Here is an 18408-nt window from a genome sequence, read left to right as displayed (position 1 = left end):
TATACGGTTGAATACATTGTTATAATATATTGTTATGTGTTACTGTCTCCAGACAATTATAAAAGGAGAATGAATGCTTGAAATGACACAATAGATATTAATTAACTTTTGTATAATACTGAAGTGTGTGAGTTGCGTCGGTGCGGCTTGAAAGTGATCACCACGCGGAAAGCGAGACAGTGGCCCCCTTGGCCGACAGGGGGCGCAAGGGGCTTTATTCTAACTCCAAATTGTCATAGTTCCCACTTGCAAAATGTAATTCCCAAATAATAACATTTGCTATGCAAAAACGTAAGAGAACCATAGCACTGAACCTTCTCTCTGATGTAGAGGAGATACATCCAGTAAGTTAGAAACATTTTACACCGCGTCCTTTGGTTTTTATTGAAGCAATAGCTGCTAATCACCAATAGATGGCGTCTTCACTCTGTGACGAAAACATTTAAATACATTCGTACCAACGAAAATAACACAAATAGCTTAGTCTCTAAAGACCAACTTATTTTCAGTCATTTGTTAATAAGCCCTGGATAGATCCTAACAGCAGTCCCAAGGCACACATTAAAACGGCACAAAGTTTGAAAAGATGTCTGAAGAAATATATTATTATGTATTATTAATAATTATATATTATTAGGTGTCCCAACCTAATAGTGGACACCTACATGTAGCTCAGCGGTTGAGCGCATGTCAGAAATGCATTGCAGGAGGTTTACAGTTTGAATCTCACCTCAACCCAATATGTTGTGAGAAACCACACCAAATCGAATGTGGTTTAATGGGTCATGCATTTCCACATGCACACTCGCCATACCATATCAGACTTTGCCATTGTTGCTTGCAATTATATTTGTACATCATCTTTTGGCGCAATACAATAGAATGGTATGAATGCATCGTCCAGCGAAAACCCTACTTTGTCACTTAATACAGTAAATGGTATCTTCCAGTTCAGGGAGAAGGTACCCGAAGTTAACCTTATTCAGTGTGAAACCAATCGTTTAATAGCCTCAGAAAATCAAGGGTCACTGATATGTTTAAATTGTTTTGCATACATATCTCAAAAGTGGTCAAATCGTTTTTTGCCATGAAGAATAATAGTGTTCCGACTCCCTTCATATGTCAAATGTAATAGCACACGTACAAGGAAGTGTCGATGTTTCTATAAATATGAGAGGTAAGGAACAGAAATGAAGCAATCCTAATCCAGATAGGGCTAAACTCTGGCAAAATATTAATAACATGAATATCATAACAAAAGGAATCATCATCCACTCATTTCTTATGGGAAGGAATGCAAGCTATATATCTTTTCATCTAAAGTAAACAAATATGTATATGAGTACATAATCAAAATTTAAAAAATCATTGTGCCAGAATGTGTCACTATTAATGAAATGGAAAGTGCATTTTCGGAGAATATTCCTATCATCCACTATATATACTATCCACTATATATATTATTATTACAAAGTGGCTTATATATATATATATATAAGCCACTTTGTAATAATAATTAAAAGACAAATCGATTTCCATCACATCCATCCCATAATATATTCTTTTGGTGAGTGGAGAAGGTTGACTTTCCCAGCTACAAGCTTGTAGTTTCTGAAACAAAAAGTAAATCAATTGTTTAGTTAATACAATAAATAACCTTCAAAACATGACAAAAAAACAATTGATGACATTGAAACATTGAATTAGATATTAGCAACCAAACAAGGATTTGAGCGTGGTGATATTTATTCAGAAGTACCTATCATCTTGGTTCCATCCTTGGTCTCAGCTGGGACTCCGACCCCGTACTCGTTTTCCGCGGTCACCCTGAAGAAGTAAATGCCCCCCTCCACCAGATCAGAGATGCGATGGGACAGACGTGTGCAAGACTTGGTAAGGTTGGTCCATCCTTTCCTGCTGATGTCACGTATGTCCACATGGTAGTTCTGCACAGCGGCTCCTCCCTCATTCTCTGGCGCATCCCAGGTTACGGTGACACTGTTGATGGTCACATCCTTGACGGCGAGGCTTGCCGGGGGACCAGGGGAGTCCAGAACCCTTACGTTTAGGGTAAGACTTGCAGATCCAGCTACATTCTGCAGTTTCACTATGTATTTTCCTGAGTCGTCGCGTGTGGCCTGCTCCACTGTGATGGACGTCATAGAGCTAGACGTGTTGATGAGTCCTCGGATTTTCAAGTCTGCATCTCCCTTGTCCCAGCTCACATCTGGGGCAGGTTTTCCAGTAAACGGTACGGTCAAGGTGAAAGAGCTGCCGGCTTTGACAAGGATCGCCTTGCGCATCTCATTGCTGATGTTAAATTCGGGTTTCTGCTCTCTCTCCATTGCGACCTCCGGATCTGTCTCAGGACTGGGCTCACTCACACCCATTCTGTTGATAGATCTGACGACAAACACATACTCCTCCCCGGATGTGAGCCCAGTTACTGTGAACTCTGTGTTCTCTGTGTTTGAAACATCTTCGCTCCAACTGTCCTCTGACGTTTTCCTGTACTCCACCCTGTAACCGGTCACCACTGCTCCACCGTCAAACAGCGGCTTGTTCCAGGACAGGGTGATGGAGGTCCTGGAGGACTCGATGACGAGGGGCTTTGCTGGTGGGGACGGAAGAAACTTTGGATCCTCAGCCAAAGTAAGTGAGGACGGCATACTCGGCTCACTTAGCCCTGCCACATTCTCTGCAAAGACTCTGAATTCATACTCGCATCCTTCACGCAGGCTGGAAGCCTTAACCCGGAGGTCATACACAGGCTTTTTATTGACGCGGGTCCATCGAAGACCCTGCTTTTCCCTCTTTTCAATGACGTAACCGTTGATGCTGCTGCCGCCGTCAGTGGCCGGTCTCCTCCAGCAGATGGTCATGACTTCGCTTGTTGCGCTTGTAACTTCGACGTCAGTAGGAGCCGATGGAACGGTGAACTGATCCACTGCCTTTGTGGGCTCGCTCTCGAGAACCTCACCCTCGCCGTATTTGTTCACTGCCCTAACCCTGAACATATATTCATTTCCTTTGAGAAGCTTGGTGATTTTGCACGTTGTTGACGTCAGGTCCCCATGAAGCAGAGTCCACGCAACGCGGCTGGTTTCACACTTTTCCACGATGTAGTGCATTATTTCAGCCCCACCCGTCTCCGTAGGGGGCCCCCATTTCAGGATGCATTTTTCCGCTGAGAGTCCAGTTATCGCCAGGGGACCAGCTGGGGGTCCCGGTCTGTCGAGCACCTTGCAGCTGAAGGTTTTAGAGGTGGTACCACCACTGTTCTGCACAGTCAGGATGTACTGTCCAGAGTCTTTTCTGGTACTTTCTTTGATAAGTAATGAGGTCTGTGTCTTTGTGGAGGTTATCTCGAACCTCCCCTTGGTGTCAATTCTTCTGCTATTCTTAGACCAGAATGCCATGGGTTGGGGGCGTCCTGTGATAGTAGCATCTATTCTCAGGAGGACTCCTGCGTTGACCACCACCACCGGGTTACATCTATCATTAACGACAATATTTGGTGGATCCACATCATGCGTGGCTGTGACGGGTCCAGTGCATTTCGATGGTGGACTTAGGAGTTCAGCTGCGTTCTTGGCAATGACTCGAAAATCATATTGATCATCCTCAGTGAGGCCTGTCACGTCAAAGCAGGTCTCCTGTAGATTTGTAAAGTTGCACTTGAGCCAACAGCTCTGTGGGAGCTCTTTGCGTTCCACGATGTAACCGGTTATTTTGGCACCACCATCATATTGTGGTTTGTCCCAGGAGAGGGAAACTGAGCTACTGGTTATGCTGGTGACTGTGAGGTTTGTCGGAGGATCACACTGATCTCTTGCAGCCACAGGTTCAGAAGCCTTACTGCAGGGCCCAACTCCCGCCATATTTTCAGCACAAACGCGGAACTCATATATCAGGCTCTCTTGAATGCTTGTGACCTTCAGCTGGTTCTCAGTGAGAGGAATTCTGTTTAACTTTATCCAAAGGATGCTGCTTTGATCTTTGTATTCAATGTGATAGCCAGTCACTGGGCTTCCCCCATCACTCTCTGGCTGGCTCCATTCGACCAGCATGACAGATTTTGAGGCATTGGCGACATGAATAGAGGCTGGAGGGCCTGGAGGTTCAAAGGGATACTGGGCAACAACCGGTTCGGAGTCAACAAAGTTACTCTTCCCATATCGGTTTTCTGCTGCAACACGGAACTGATATTCTGTGCCCTGAGTAAGGCGGCAGATCTTGATCGACGTTCTAGCCATCGTAGCTGATACAGTTTGCCATGTGGAGGATGTTGCGTCTCTCTTCTCGATAACATAGTTATCGACTTCACAGCCACCACGGTACAATGGAGGCTGCCATGAAAGAGAAACAAAGTCAGCACTGACCTCATCGATACTGAGGTCACTTGGCGGTCCAGGGGTTTCAAGAACATTGACAAATATGTTTGCTGATTTTGACCCAGATGAGTTGGTCAATTTGATCTTGTATTCTCCTACATCCGTTCTAATTGCTTCTTTAATGGTTATTTCAGAGGAAATCTCAGATGTACGTACATTTACCCTATTTGTCTCTTTTAGAGTTTCGCCATTTTTTACCCAAACCACCTCTGGTTGTGGTGTACCTTTAAAGGGAACATTGATTTTCAGATCGTTTCCTGCTCTCACACTGAATGCGGTGCACATCAAATTAATGATAGGTCCAACATTGTTGTCTTTTATAGAAACAGGGGTCAACAGGGGCTTAGGCTCACTCATTCCCTGATCATTCATGGCGGTCACTCGGAAGAAATAGTCCATTCCTGTTGTGAGCCCATTTATTGTAGTTTCTAGTGCTTTCAGTTCAGAACACACTGTCCACGTGTCATCTTCCTTGGCCTGCATCTCCACAATATAGCATGTGATTTTGCTTCCTCCATCGTGGTCCGGCTTCTCCCATATGAGTCTGACACTGTTCAAGGTAACATCCTCAGCTGTGATTTTACCAGGAGACAATGGAGCCTCCGATATCTTGACACTGTCAGTTGTCTCCACTGGAAGTCCAACACCAAAGTCATTCACAGCAAGCACCCGGAAAGAGTAAAAGCCTCCTTCTTGTAGATTTCCAATCTTGCATGAGTTCCTTACACAGTTGCTACAGACAGCAGTAAATGTCATTCTGGCCTCCTCTCTCTTCTCAACAATGTAGTGTGAGATCTTTGCACCTCCGTCAATGTGAGGTGGCTCCCACGAAATGGATACTGAGTCTCTCTTTACATCCTTAACCACTAAATTTGTTGGTGCGCTTGGTGAATCCAGCACGCTTACATTGATGAAGGCTGACTTGGATCCACTGCAGTTTTCAAGTGTCAACACATACTTGCCTGAGTCAAGTCTGTTGACATTTTCAATCAGTAACTCAGTGTAGGAGCTGGTTACCTCAATATGAGCGCGTTCATTGAGAGGGCCCTCTGCTTTTGACCATTTGACCTCTGGATCTGGCCTCCCTCTAATGGCAACCAGAAGACGGAGGGTAGAACAGGAACGAACGCTCACAATCTTTCGTAACTCAGCATCCAACTCAATCTCAGGTGCCTCCAGTTTTTCTGTAGCCATCACTGGGCCAGGTAGATCCACATATTCTCCATGGCCAGCAAGGTTTACTGCACAAATACGAAAGTTATACTCTGCATTCTCTCTCAGTCTCTTGACGGTATATGTGGTGTCCTCCCCTCCAGTAGGGGGCATGCATGTTGTCCAGTCATCGTCTGTAGCCTCTTTCATCTTGACTACAAATCCTGTTATGCTTGATCCACCATTGTAGATGGGCTTGGACCAGGCCAGAGACACAGTAGTGCCAGAGTGGTCAGTGACTTTTGGGTTGGTGGGAGGTCCAGGTGGGTACGTAGCTTCACAAATCTTAATGTATTCACTCGGAACACTGGGTGCACCCACTCCAGCAGCGTTCTCGGCCGATACTCTAAACTCATAGAAATGTCCTTCACTGAGTCCTGGGCACCGGAAACGCAAATCATTCAGCCTTCTCTTGTTGCATTTAGACCACCTGATGCCGTCTTTGTCACGTTTCTCAAGGATGTACCCATCAATCTCTGATCCGCCATCACTTTCTGGCCTATGCCACGTCAGCAGTACAGAGTCCCCCGTAACGGCACTCGCTTCAGGGGCAGATGGTGAACTCGGTGTTGTGAAAGGGTTTTGTGCCACGAAGGGATCCGACTCAAGGGGTTCACCAGCACCATATTTATTGACCGGAATAATTCTGAATATGTACTCTTTGCCGGACACCAGGTTATTCACTTTGTAACTGAGACTTTCAATCGATGGCTCGACTACAGTCCAGGAGACACGGCTAGTTTCCCTCTTCTCAATAACATAGTGGGTCACACTGGCTCCACCATCATTCATGGGCTGGTTCCAGTAAAGCGTGCACTTCTCTGCACTGACCACTTTGACCTTGAGAGGTCCAGCTGGAGGACCCGGTCTATCCAGGACCTTTACATTTACCGGAACAGTTTTAGTTCCGCCCATGTTATTGATGTTCAAGGCATAGTTTCCCCCATCCACGCGTGCACTGTCCCTGACAGTCAGAATTGTGCGAGTGAGATCAGTTTTGACGTCGATTTTGGGAGTACTTTTATCGATTTCCCTTCCATCCTTTAGCCACCTGACTTGTGGGAGTGGCTTTCCTGAATAGTTGGCATCAATAGTAAAGGTGTCGCCAGCCTTAATCACATACGTGCTGTTGTACTTAGCATCCAAGGATATGGTTGGGGCCTCTATGACATCCTCGGCGGTCACAGTTGTACTCCTGGAAGGACTGCTCCAAACACCAGCACCGTTTCTGGCAGTGACCCTGAACTCGTACCTATCGCCACCGGTCAAATCTGTGACCGTGAACTGGGTTTCAATGACATTGATGAAATTGGCCTTCATCCATTTACCATCTGGCAGGTCTTTCTTTTCTACAAGGTAGCCAGTGATGGTGCTCCCTCCATCGCTCTTGGGTTTTGCCCACTGTAGGGTGACATGGTCTCTTGTAATGACAACCACCTCTGGTGTCCCAGGTGGGTCACATGGATCTCTAGCCACGTAGCACTCAGATATCTCACTATACAGGCCGGGTCCAGCGATGTTCTCTGCTAAGACTCTGAACTCATATTCAATGCCTTCCTCCAGCCCAGATGTTTTAAAACGAGCATCGGGAATAACAAGCTTGTTCAACTTGGTCCACAAAATGCTGTTCTTCTCCTTCCGTTCGAGGTGGTAACCAAGGATAGGGCTCCCCCCATCGCTGGTGGGAGGCTCCCATTCAACCACCATATTGTTCTTGGTCACTGTGGTGACGCGTGGGGTGCCAGAAGCTGCTGGCTTACTGAAGGGATACTGTGCGATGACGTTGGGGGAACTGATTGGGGTACTTCTTCCATATCTATTTTCAGCAAACACTCTGAACTGGTACTCATGCCCTGTCTTTAGCCTGGGGACTTTAATTGCGGTCCTGACTGTTGTTGCTGAGACTATCTGCCAGTCTGTGGACGAGGTGTCGCGTTTCTCCACTACATAGTTGTCTATCTGGCAGCCGCCTGTGTATTCCGGTGGCTCCCAAGAGATGGAGACAAAGTCTGAGCTGACTTCCTCAATCTTTACGGGTGCTGTGGGCGGCCCAGGCCTTTCTAGAACAACTATTGTTATTGCTCCAGTCGCGGTCCCTGTGCTGTTACTCGCTGTGATGGTGTAATGGCCGGAATTATCCCTATTTGCATCTTTGATACGAAGGCTTGTCGACGACGCCGTGTGTGAAACCTCCAGCCTCGAAGTCTCCTTTATCGCAAGACCATCTTTTTTCCATTCAATCTTTGGTTTAGGCAGTCCAGTCACTGGGAGGTCTACCTTCAGAGCTGCCCCACATTTGACGGTGAATGTGCTGACCGTGATCTGAAGTTTTGGTGGAATAGTTTTCTCCTTGTCAGCAGCAGGTTTAGCCGTGTCCTCAGGTTTGCGTGCTCCATTCTCAACGGATCTGACGAAGCGATCTGCTAAACAAATTGAAATACATGATTACCATTACAGCAGATAAATAGCCTGACTGGACATATTATGAGATTGGTTGTGTTTCATGAGTAAAACAACATATGAACAAGAAAGGTAATTTGGGTTTCAGACAATGTGATACAATATAGTTCATAGTATAAACTTTTTGAAATACTGTTTGCTTAAATGTTTAACTTAGATATAACCAATTAATAATGTAATAATATCATAATCATGGTTGATTTCAGAATGCGGTCCATCAAATTATATATTACTAACCCTAACCCTTACTCTGCTGAGAAAGTATCTAGACATCATATTCATCAATCAAGAGTTTGGAACTGCATTGTTTTATGTAGGCATACTTCAAATATAACATTTCTTGAAATACATTAAATGTATAGTGTGTGTTTTTTTATTCAAGACTAGAAAATGGGGGACATACCATGACTGGGAGTCGACTTGGGGTCCTTTGGGATAGTGAGCTGTACCTCACTATCCCGCGTCACACTTATATCTGGAGCATGAGCTTTGTCTTCAGGTCCTGTTTTCATCTAGGAAACATGACAAAGAATACGCAAAAACATACACGTTCTTCGGGTTACATATGTGTACGGCAAAGTAGCATTGTAGTTGCCTATGGCATACACATAGCATTTCTTGAAAATCTTGCTATACTTATGCTGACTTAAAAGATTATTGTTTTAAAGAGGTCATCGCTGCCAGCAGTAGGGTAGTGGGGCAGTAATTCAGGGACAGGAGAGGCGTTAAAAATAGGCCGGCACGGCTGGCAAAACTGACAACTGTTGACTGCTGACTGACTGCTTGTGTTTCTGCTGCCAAGCTGTTAAACATTTCTTCCATTTAACAAATTTCACCCTTCTAAAAAGAGTTTTATCTGGTTCTAGGAAATATTTAAGGTATTCCTTTGTCTGGTTGTAGACAGAAGTCAATTACAATGCATTTTATCAGAAAATAATAACTGTACTCACTCCATTGTTGTTGGCTTCCATTCTGGGTGCTTGCTTGAATTTCCGAGTTCATGTGAGTCTCAACAGCCAACTATTGTGCTGTGGCCACACAAGTATGGACGTCTGTTTCAGACAGCTCTGCCAGTCACTGCTTTGCTTTAAAGGTATGCTGTGACTAAAATAACTAGGAACCCCATTGGCTAATATGGTACCCTAAATTGGGCCTGGCATATCAAGTGACTCACAAAGTGGGGTTTGGGAGATGATGTTGGAGGGCTGGTGAGATGAGTTCCAATATATATGGATGAGGTCCACATATATTAATTTCCCATATAATAATGCAAAAACAGATTTTATCTTATTAAAAATTACCTGAAATGGTTTCTATGGACAAGGATGTGGCAAGCCCCAAATCCCTTTAGGGGTCTAAAAAAATATAAATACAAGAACACAATCCAAAAGTATGAATAAAGTTACAATAGAGTACAAGATTATATTTGTTTGTTGTTGTTTTTATGAACAGGCACACGTCCATCCACTGGTTGATATCTGCAGACATAATGATATCAATATGCCACTGTATTTCCTTGATGTTCTCTACAGTTGTGCACCATGTGTACTTCCCAGTTCACACCGTAGCCTGCAGCAGACCCAGTGACGGTAGAGGAACCGCAAGTCTCATCTCTCCTCTCCTCTCCACTGCTGAGCCAGCGGAGATGTCAGGTCAGCCAAGACGATCCCATCCCATCGACGGAGCTGCGGGTTGAGATCGGAGTGTGCACCTCTAAAGTTGATATGCGTTTAACGGAGCAGCTGTATGACAGTCAGCTGTATGACTTTTATTTTGAAAGAACAAAATCGGATGTGTGGTATATTTCCGCCAACTTCAGGGCGTCACGGATTCAGTCATACGTGTGGCTGTCGGTAAACAGACGAAACTGAACTGACTCTGATATGGTCCTATATCTTCTCCTTTAATCATTCAATCATTCAATCAATCAATAAATCAATTAATAGATTATTCAAGTCCGCAGCTGTGATTCCTATATGTAAAGAATATTCGTCCTGCGTCTCACCGGTCCCAACATGTCTCAGTTCACGTACAGCCACCGGGATCTCCTCACTGACATCCACCGGGCTGAGCACCCCGACCCTCACACAGAGCCGTCCCCGTTCGACACACTCCTCTCCTCCGGCTGGCGAGAAAGGATGGGACGGGGAGGAGTCTTCCGCTACCGCCTCGGTGCTCTGCAGACCCGGGTCTTACCGGGACCCCTGTCCCTGGTCGCCCAGCTGAACGTCCAGCGAGGCGTCGAGAGGAGGAAACCGCAGGAGATCCAGAGCATCAAGCAGCCGTACAATGCCCATCAGTTCAACTTCAACAAGATCTGTCCAGAAGAAGTGCTGTTTGAGATGAGCAGGGTTACTGAACAGAGTCTTCGCCCTCCAGGGGGACATCGACCTGAGCTCCAGAGAGTGGTGGTGCTGGTCAATGTCAGTCCCTTGGAATTTGGACATTGTCTGTTTGTCCCAGAGCCGTCACGCTGTTTGCCACAGGTCCTGACACTGTCCGCCATCCTGACCGGGATTGAATCGGTTCTTCTGAGCTCTGATCCGGGCTTCAGGGTCGGGTTCAACAGCCTGGGAGCGTTTGCTTCTGTGAACCATTTACACCTGCATTGCTATTACCTTAAACAAGAGCTGCTGCTGGAGACCGTGCCGGTTGAGCCTTTGGTTCCTGAAAAGGGCTTTTACCGGTTGACACACCTGCCCAGAGGTTTTCTGTTTTACGCAGAACCCAATGACCTCGATCAAATCGCCCGTGTCGTTTTCCAAGTCACAGAAGCCCTTGTAAACGGAGATGTTGCCCACAACCTGTTCCTGACCAGAGGATGCCCCCCCAGTGAGGGCCAGAAGGAGGAGGCTCAGCAGGGGTCCAGGAGAGGAGTGCGCATTGCTCTGTGGCCCAGGAAGTCCAGCTTCGGGGCGAAAGAGGAAACCGCTTTTAATGTGGCTCTGTGTGAACTGGCTGGACACCTGCCGTTTAAAGTCCAGCAAGACTATGAGTGTTTGACTGAAAAGGACGTCAAAGATATCTTTCAAAGGTATCTTCTGCCTGATCAGGACTTTAGCCGTTTGGAGAGGCAGCTGGTTGCCGATATGATTGATTTGTGAAATGCAAAGTAAAGCCTTGAATTTATGAGTTTAATTTAATTTGGTGATTTAGTTAGAGATCAATAATCACCTATACATATTTTATTCCTTTCAGAGAACAGGTTAAGGCTATCTAAATAAACATAATTGATTGAATTTGTCCATACACAACTTTGCCTTGTTTGTACCCACAACTTGTCATGATTTAAGGATTGCTATGCTAGTTTATAGGCTACCACCCCTAACACAGTTGAACATGTTGAAGATCAACATTTTATTATTTATAATATGATCATTATCTTTTTATCATTATCAGGTTGTGGTGAAATGTGGCCTTTGGGTTATTTAACAAGCGTGTATAGTACACCACTCTTACCACTGTGTGTGAATGAATCTGCTATTGCACAATTTATGCTGTGAGACAAATACATTTAGCTATTGTACATTTGGGATTTAGGTTTTACTTGTGCATGTTGATCTATTTCCTGATGCTCTTTTGTGGGCAACAAGTTGGATTCTGTTGACTTACTCTCATTCCCACGTGCCAAACTGGTTTAATCCTTTCCCTGTATCCTTAGTTTCCAGAATCAAACAGCATATTTGAGGAGTGAAATAGGATGGAGATACTTGATAGACAATGAGTAAATATCCTGTAATTAAGATGAAATATAGTTGTGCTAAAGGTACGCTTTACATCTGTGATCGCTTCATGAGAATATGTAAAATACACTGTAAAATGTTAACAAACGACTAATAAACTATGTATTAATGGTTGATCTGATTGGGAACATTAATTATTGCTTATTTTAATAATCTGTTTTGTTTTAGTAACATTTTTACCATGTTACTTTATAAGAATAAGGTATGTGAGATGTCAAACATTATTCGTCAAACTTTGACACAACATTTCACTCAACAGAACTTTAAGGAAAAACGCTTACGCTGTCGACAACATGACATGCTTTGTATCGTGTCTTTTCACTGCATGAAAGGGCATCGCTTGGCAGCATCATATCCACAAAACATCCCCATATGGAGTTTACATTACCCAGCAACACTAGGGAAACCAAGGGGGACCCATTCTGTTCGCCACACTGGTGTCACCAAGACACCGATGCCAAGCCAAGTCATGAGCTCAATGAACAGGTAAAGCTACCTGGCTTCCTAATAATGATGCCCTGTGAGTAAGCTCACAAAGCCGATGAAATAAAATTGTCCACATACATGATCCACATCGTTTTATTCAACGAGATTTGTCAAGAATCTCTACTATGCGATCCATTGAAGATCCACTGAAAAACTGTTTACATCTATGCACAATAGGCAACACGTCCGTCCTCGTTCCTTGAGTTGCTGAGGCTAAACGTGTGGTAACGTTATGGAGAGGAGAATGCTGTCTGGTTGTTTGAGCTCCTTTTGAACCAGGCAGCAAGAGGCAACAATATGAACGCTCATTAATATGGATTCACGGTGAAATGGTATACTGACTCGCAGTTCTGATTAACAGCCAAACATGATTCACACACATCGGAAATGGAAACTAATTCTTTAGTTTACTAAAGAGTTTAACTTTTCTAAATTGATTTCAATATTTATACAGTTCTGTTGATAAAAGCCTGGAAGGGTCTCTGCTGGGGTCTCTGCTGAACAAGTGTGGACAATTGTCCACACTTGACAAGTGTCCTCAGCATTCATTCGTCGGTCATGTGGTAACATGCAAAATCAATCTATTTTTCTTAACATATTTTCACTTATGATGGCTGGCCGAATACAGATGCTAAAGGCTTAGCCTAAAGTGTAAGCGATCCTACGGTATATGTGTCACTAAACACATAACAATCATCACTCACCATCATCGGAGTAGCATTAAGCTTTTATTTTCATACACTGATGTCAACAGTATCAGATTTCCTTGGTTCTGTGGTCCCAGAGTTGATCTCTGATTTCACTTTGTAAAGCAGGTCACCTCTGACGTGAGCCACCCATTCATGGGTCATTTGTCAAGCTGTCTAAGTCACTAAACCCAACTCCTTCACCTCCACACCACAAACGCCTTTAGAATGATTATACTATGCATTATTAACCATAACGTATATGTACAATGACATCTGGCACAAAATGGCACCTAAGCCTTCACTATAGTGTGTATACATTATCTTTATTAAATAATAATAAGGAAATGTGTGTTGGTAGCAAAGGCCACAGAAGCTGTGGAAATGTCTCCAAAGCATCAATGTGCTTCTGTACAGTGGCATGTATGTGGACAGCATCATGTAAGGTGTGCAGTGTCATGTTTAAAGTGTCATGTATGCATAGTACACTAAACAGTCTGCTCAAGCCCTCCTGTATGCTGGGGATTTTACCTGTTCTATATGTCTTCATGTTTAAATGTTTATGGCCATACACACACATTACTTACACCAGAGGCTCACACTGTATGTGTGAGAGTCTTGTGTGTGTGTGTGTGTGTGTGTGTGTGTGTGTGTGTGTGTGTGTGTGTGTGTGTGTGTGTGTGTGTGTGTGCGTGCGTGCGTGTGTGTGTGTCTATCTGTTCTCAACTTGGGTTCCATGTGTACAGATGTTCCAACCCGTGTCTCCTCGTTCTCCTCATTTGAGTCTCAGGGACGAGAAAAGGCTCACACAAGGTAGTGGTGATGCTCTACACCCATATCTTCTCATTTGATGTCAAACTATGTGTGTGTGTGTGTGTGTGTGTGTGTGTGTGTGTGTGTGTGTGTGTGTGTGTCTGGTGTGTGTCTATCCAACAGAAAGAGGTGGATCACGGTTGAGCTCACGTCGACCATAGCTTGAGACCACCCATTCCACCCTCAGATCCTTCGAGGACATCCCGTGTCCAATCGTAGCGGCCCAGAGAAGAGGGAGTGTCGCTGTGCTATCCCATGCAGAAAGTGGCTCGTCTTGCTAAGTGGGAGAGATAACCCTGCTGTCTGTCTGCTCCAGGTGCACACGGTGATCTGAGACACGCAGCTTCCACTGTCTTCCCCTCTGTCCCCACCACTCAGCCTTTTGTCCCCCCCTACCCCTCCACCACCTTCAGGATGGGCTGCGTCCAGAGCTTCAGGGATCTGTGCGACCGTCCCAAGAACACCAACGTGCGCGTCAGCCTGCCGGTGGTCTGCTTCGTGTGGCAGACGGCCATGGTCATCCTGTTTGGCGTCTTCATCCGCTACAACGCCGAGTCGGACGTCCGCTGGCGGGAGTTCAGGAGGACAAACAACATCTCGAGCGACATCGAGAATGACTTCTACTTCAGATACCCAAGTAGGTAGAACGAAAATAGAAATTTGGTTTGTGGTCTCAAACTCTTTTTTTTCTTCCTTGTGTTTTTAATGGTTGATTACTATCTAGTTGTACCATTGACGTGTTAAATGTTTGATGGTGGACCACTGCTGCCTAGCAGGGCTGATGGGGTTAGTAGTGCTGACTGCTTGAGAGACACAGGTGAACACTCCCATGGGTGTCATCGCCTTCTGCTCGCCTCTGCAACTCTTTCCATCCTCCATGTCTGAACTCATGCCAGAGTGTGTTATAGACATTACAGTGAAGATATTTTTTGCATTGTTGGTTTGTTTTTGTCCCATCTTGCTTGCCTTGTGCGTTGTGTGTGTGTGTGTTTGTGGATGTGGGTTAATGTTTGTGTGCGTGCGTGTGTCATGCGTGCGTTCCTTGTTTTGCATGTGTTAGGGTTAATGTATGTGCGCGTGTGTGCGCATGTGTTCCGTGTTTAAGGATGTGTTAGTGTGTGTCTGTGAGCGTGAGTGTGTTCCCAGTTTGTGGATGTGTGAGGGTTAACGCGCGCGCGTGTGCGTTCCGTGTTTGTTGATGAGTTCTGGTTAACGGGTGTGCGTATGTCTGCATTGTGGGTGTGGTCCTCTAGGTGTAGTCACCCATAAGGTATTGATGTCAGGTTGAACTCCTAGGCCTCGCCTTCCAGTTAACACGAGGACAGCTGGGCGTTCTCCCCGTCTGAAGCGCCCTTTGTCTTGGGGAACTCAAACCACTTCTTACGCCTCATCCGACATTTTCTTTACCACAAAAGACTCTCCGGTCCTTTAGTAGTTAAACCTCTAATGTTTCACCGTGCGGTGTGAAAGTATTGTGCGCTGTTATTTGTCGGACACTTGGCCCTATGATGTGTGCGTTGTTGTGAGGGCGCCTGATTGTTATTGATGCCTGGAGGGCGACGCGGGAGTTGGGGTGTTTCCTGTCCACACGGCGGCTCAGAGGGGTCACTAGCGGTTACCGTGCAACGTGAGGTGAATGATGATGAATCACTGTGACAGGGTTTCACCACCGTGTACCCATCACACCCCCCCCTCGTCTGTGGTCAGTCACCTTGTGTCTTTGCACTTCGCACCACACCTCCATTAGCAATGAACATCCCTAAGCTCAAGCATCAAACACTCTCCCTCGTTCTCTCTCGCGCTTCTGCTCTCTCTCTCTCATTGTAAATTGTCTATCTGTCTTACTCTCTTTGTCCCTAACATTTCATCTTCTTCTTGCTCTTTGTAAATGGTCTCCCTCCCTCTCCCTCTCCCTCTCTCTCTCTCTCTCTCTCTCCCTCTCTCTCTCTCTCTCTCTCTCTCTCTCTCACTCTCTCTCTCTCACTCTCTCTCTCACTCTCTCTCTCTCACTCTCTCTCTCTCTCTCTCTCTCTCCTATCCTATCCTGCCCCTGCTGACCTCTCTCGCCCGTCCCCTGCAGGTTTCCAGGACGTCCATGTGATGGTGTTCGTGGGCTTCGGGTTCCTCATGACCTTCCTGAAGCGCTACAGCTTTGGGGCGGTGGGCTTCAACTTCCTCATTGCGGCCTTCGGCCTCCAGTGGGCGCTGTTGATGCAGGGCTGGTTCAGCTCCCTGGACACCGACGGGAAGATCAAGATCGGCGTTGAGAAGTACGCACTGCTCGCGTCCCGTGGTGGTTGTTGATGTGGTGGTGGCGGTGGTGGTGGTTATTGTGGTGGTGGTGGTTGATAGGGTGGTGGTGGTGGTTGATGTTGTGGTGTTTGATGTGGTGGTGGTGATAGTGGTTGTCTATGTGGTGGTGGTAGTGTTTGATGTGGTGGTGGTGATGGTTGATGTGGTGGTAGTGGTGGTGGTGGTTGATGTGGTGGTTGATGATTAACCGTTTGACCTGTAGCTGGACAGTAAATGGCCACATAAAAAGACATGAACAGGATTCACGTTAGGCCTTATTGACATCAGGATTATTATCCAAGGGAATTCAGCTTTTTGTTACTTCTGAATTAGTTGGATTTATTTCGTTAGCATACCGAGTTTTAATGGACTTCAGTATAAATAGTGCCATCGTTGGACGCACTACAAATTATTTTAGTTAAATGTATTTAAAATATATATTCTGTTAGCATTTTAGCACAACAGTGTTGGATCCTCATATATACTTACACAGGTTGCACACCAGCTTATGGCTTTAAAAAAGCACAACCCATTCCTTATGAACTGCGAGGTAACGTGTTGGAAAACGACCTTCCTTGTGCGTCTCTTACATAAAAACCTACAGTCGCTTCACGTGTACTTCCCGCTCCTCCCCGCTCCCAGCCTGATCAACGCGGACTTCTGCGTGGCCGGCTGCCTGATCGCCTACGGGGCGGTGCTGGGGAAGGTGAGCCCGGTGCAGCTGCTGGTGCTCACCCTGTTCGGGATCACCCTGTACGCCGTGGAGGAGTACATCATCCTGTCCATCATACACGTACGTCCCTCACGGGAACCACCATGACGACGATGACGATGTTGATGGGGATGATGATGATGATGATGATGATGATGATGATGATGATGATGATGAGGATGATGATGATGATTATGAGGATGAGGTTGTTGATGTTGATAATGATGATGAGTCTCGTTAATTTTTTGGATTTTTCCTTTGGTACTTTTAACATTATTATTATTATTATTATTATTATTATTATTATTATTATTATTATTATTATTATTATTATTATTATGTATGATTGACGTTAATGTAATTGTATAATTATTATTGTGTGCCACATTAATAATTGTCACATCTTTTCTTTTCCTCTATAGGCCAGGGACGCTGGGGGCTCCATGGTGATCCACACCTTCGGGGCTTATTATGGTCTGGCCATCTCGTGGATGCTGTACCGGCCCAACCTGGAGCAGAGCAGCCGTCTGCAGGGCTCTGTGTACCACTCAGACGTGTTCGCTATGATTGGTGGGGCCCACAATGGCTGCCTGCTTATTATAGTACAGCGTATCTAAAAACGTACAATACACAGTATTTACGTATTAAAAGCAAAAAGATATATATATATATATTTTTTTTATTATAACTACATATAATATATGACTTTATATAGTAATAAATAATCCTATATATAGCCTATATAGTATGTAATATTATTTATTATATATTATTATATTTTATAAATGTAATTTAATTAGGAATTATTTGTATTATTGTTGTCATTATTCAATATTCATTATTATTATTATTATTATTACTATTAATACTATTATTATTATTCTGATTAATAACAATATGTATACTTTTCTATATTATTCCTTTGATATTTGAGTCTTGACCCCTGTGAACGCTCCTGCTTGGACCTCACAGGCACCCTGTTCCTGTGGATGTTCTGGCCCAGCTTCAACTCGGCCCTGACGGACCACGGGGACGGGCAGCACCGAGCCGTCATCAACACCTACCTCTCCCTGGCCTCCACCGTGCTCACCAGTGTGGCCATCTCCAGCCTGTTCCAGAGGCAGGGGAAGCTGGACATGGTGGGCCCTACAGACATCAGGCCATGTGGCTGCACCACTGCTGGAGCCCTCAATCCCAGTCCCTCCTTGTGTTAGCTATCAGACTATATGGGCTCTCTGTGGGGGGGGGGGGGGCTTGTACTCCACTGTAACGTTGGTGCTTCATTGCTTTAAGGATGATGCATCTGAATCACAAATCTGCACCTGAATCTAACCCTACCAACAATGGTATTTTGAGTTTCTCGTCATTTTTCATATTGCTCTCAGTTCGACGTAGTTCCCTCAACAAACTTGCTGGTTTGAAACTAACTTGACCTTTTCCTGAATCATGAATTTGAGAGCATGTGATGGAAACGATTTGTGTTTCCTCTGATGAAAGTGATTGAGAGTTGCTGCCTCACACCAGATACCCATCGTTGGCTGTGCTTACGTGATGACCTACGACCTGAGAGTAGGACCTCTCTCTCTCTCTCTCTCTCCCAGGTGCACATC

The 18408-nt window shown here is 45.1% G+C and overlaps 2 protein-coding genes across 2 annotated transcripts in view; both read left to right on the top strand.

The window, feature by feature from the left end:
• Positions 1–10081: 10081 nt before the first annotated feature.
• On the top strand, positions 10082–11466 carry gdpgp1 (GDP-D-glucose phosphorylase 1; the record flags this gene model as incomplete). The annotated part of the gene is made up of 1 exon (XM_079744106.1): positions 10082–11466. The coding sequence occupies one exon, from the start codon at positions 10082–10084 to the stop codon at positions 11168–11170; it is 1089 nt and encodes a 362-aa protein (XP_079600232.1). The 3' UTR covers positions 11171–11466.
• A 2742-nt stretch (positions 11467–14208) lies between these two features.
• rhcgb (Rh family, C glycoprotein b) overlaps positions 14209–18408 on the top strand; it is a gene marked incomplete at both ends in the record, with an annotated part of 7824 nt that continues 3624 nt past the window's right edge. The window contains 6 exons of the mRNA XM_079742753.1: positions 14209–14431; positions 15875–16064; positions 16729–16879; positions 17221–17368; positions 17771–17937; positions 18400–18408. The exon at positions 18400–18408 is cut by the window's right edge and continues 129 nt beyond it. Of these exons, the coding sequence (XP_079598879.1) occupies positions 14209–14431; positions 15875–16064; positions 16729–16879; positions 17221–17368; positions 17771–17937; positions 18400–18408 (888 nt within the window). The remainder of the gene's footprint in view (positions 14432–15874; positions 16065–16728; positions 16880–17220; positions 17369–17770; positions 17938–18399) is intronic.

This window comes from Pollachius pollachius (genome assembly GCF_949987615.1).
Source record: "Pollachius pollachius genome assembly, chromosome: 9".
NCBI classification, from domain to species: domain Eukaryota; kingdom Metazoa; phylum Chordata; class Actinopteri; order Gadiformes; family Gadidae; genus Pollachius; species Pollachius pollachius.
Note: the sequence above shows the minus strand (reverse complement) of the source record. Positions and strands in the feature narration are given on the sequence as shown.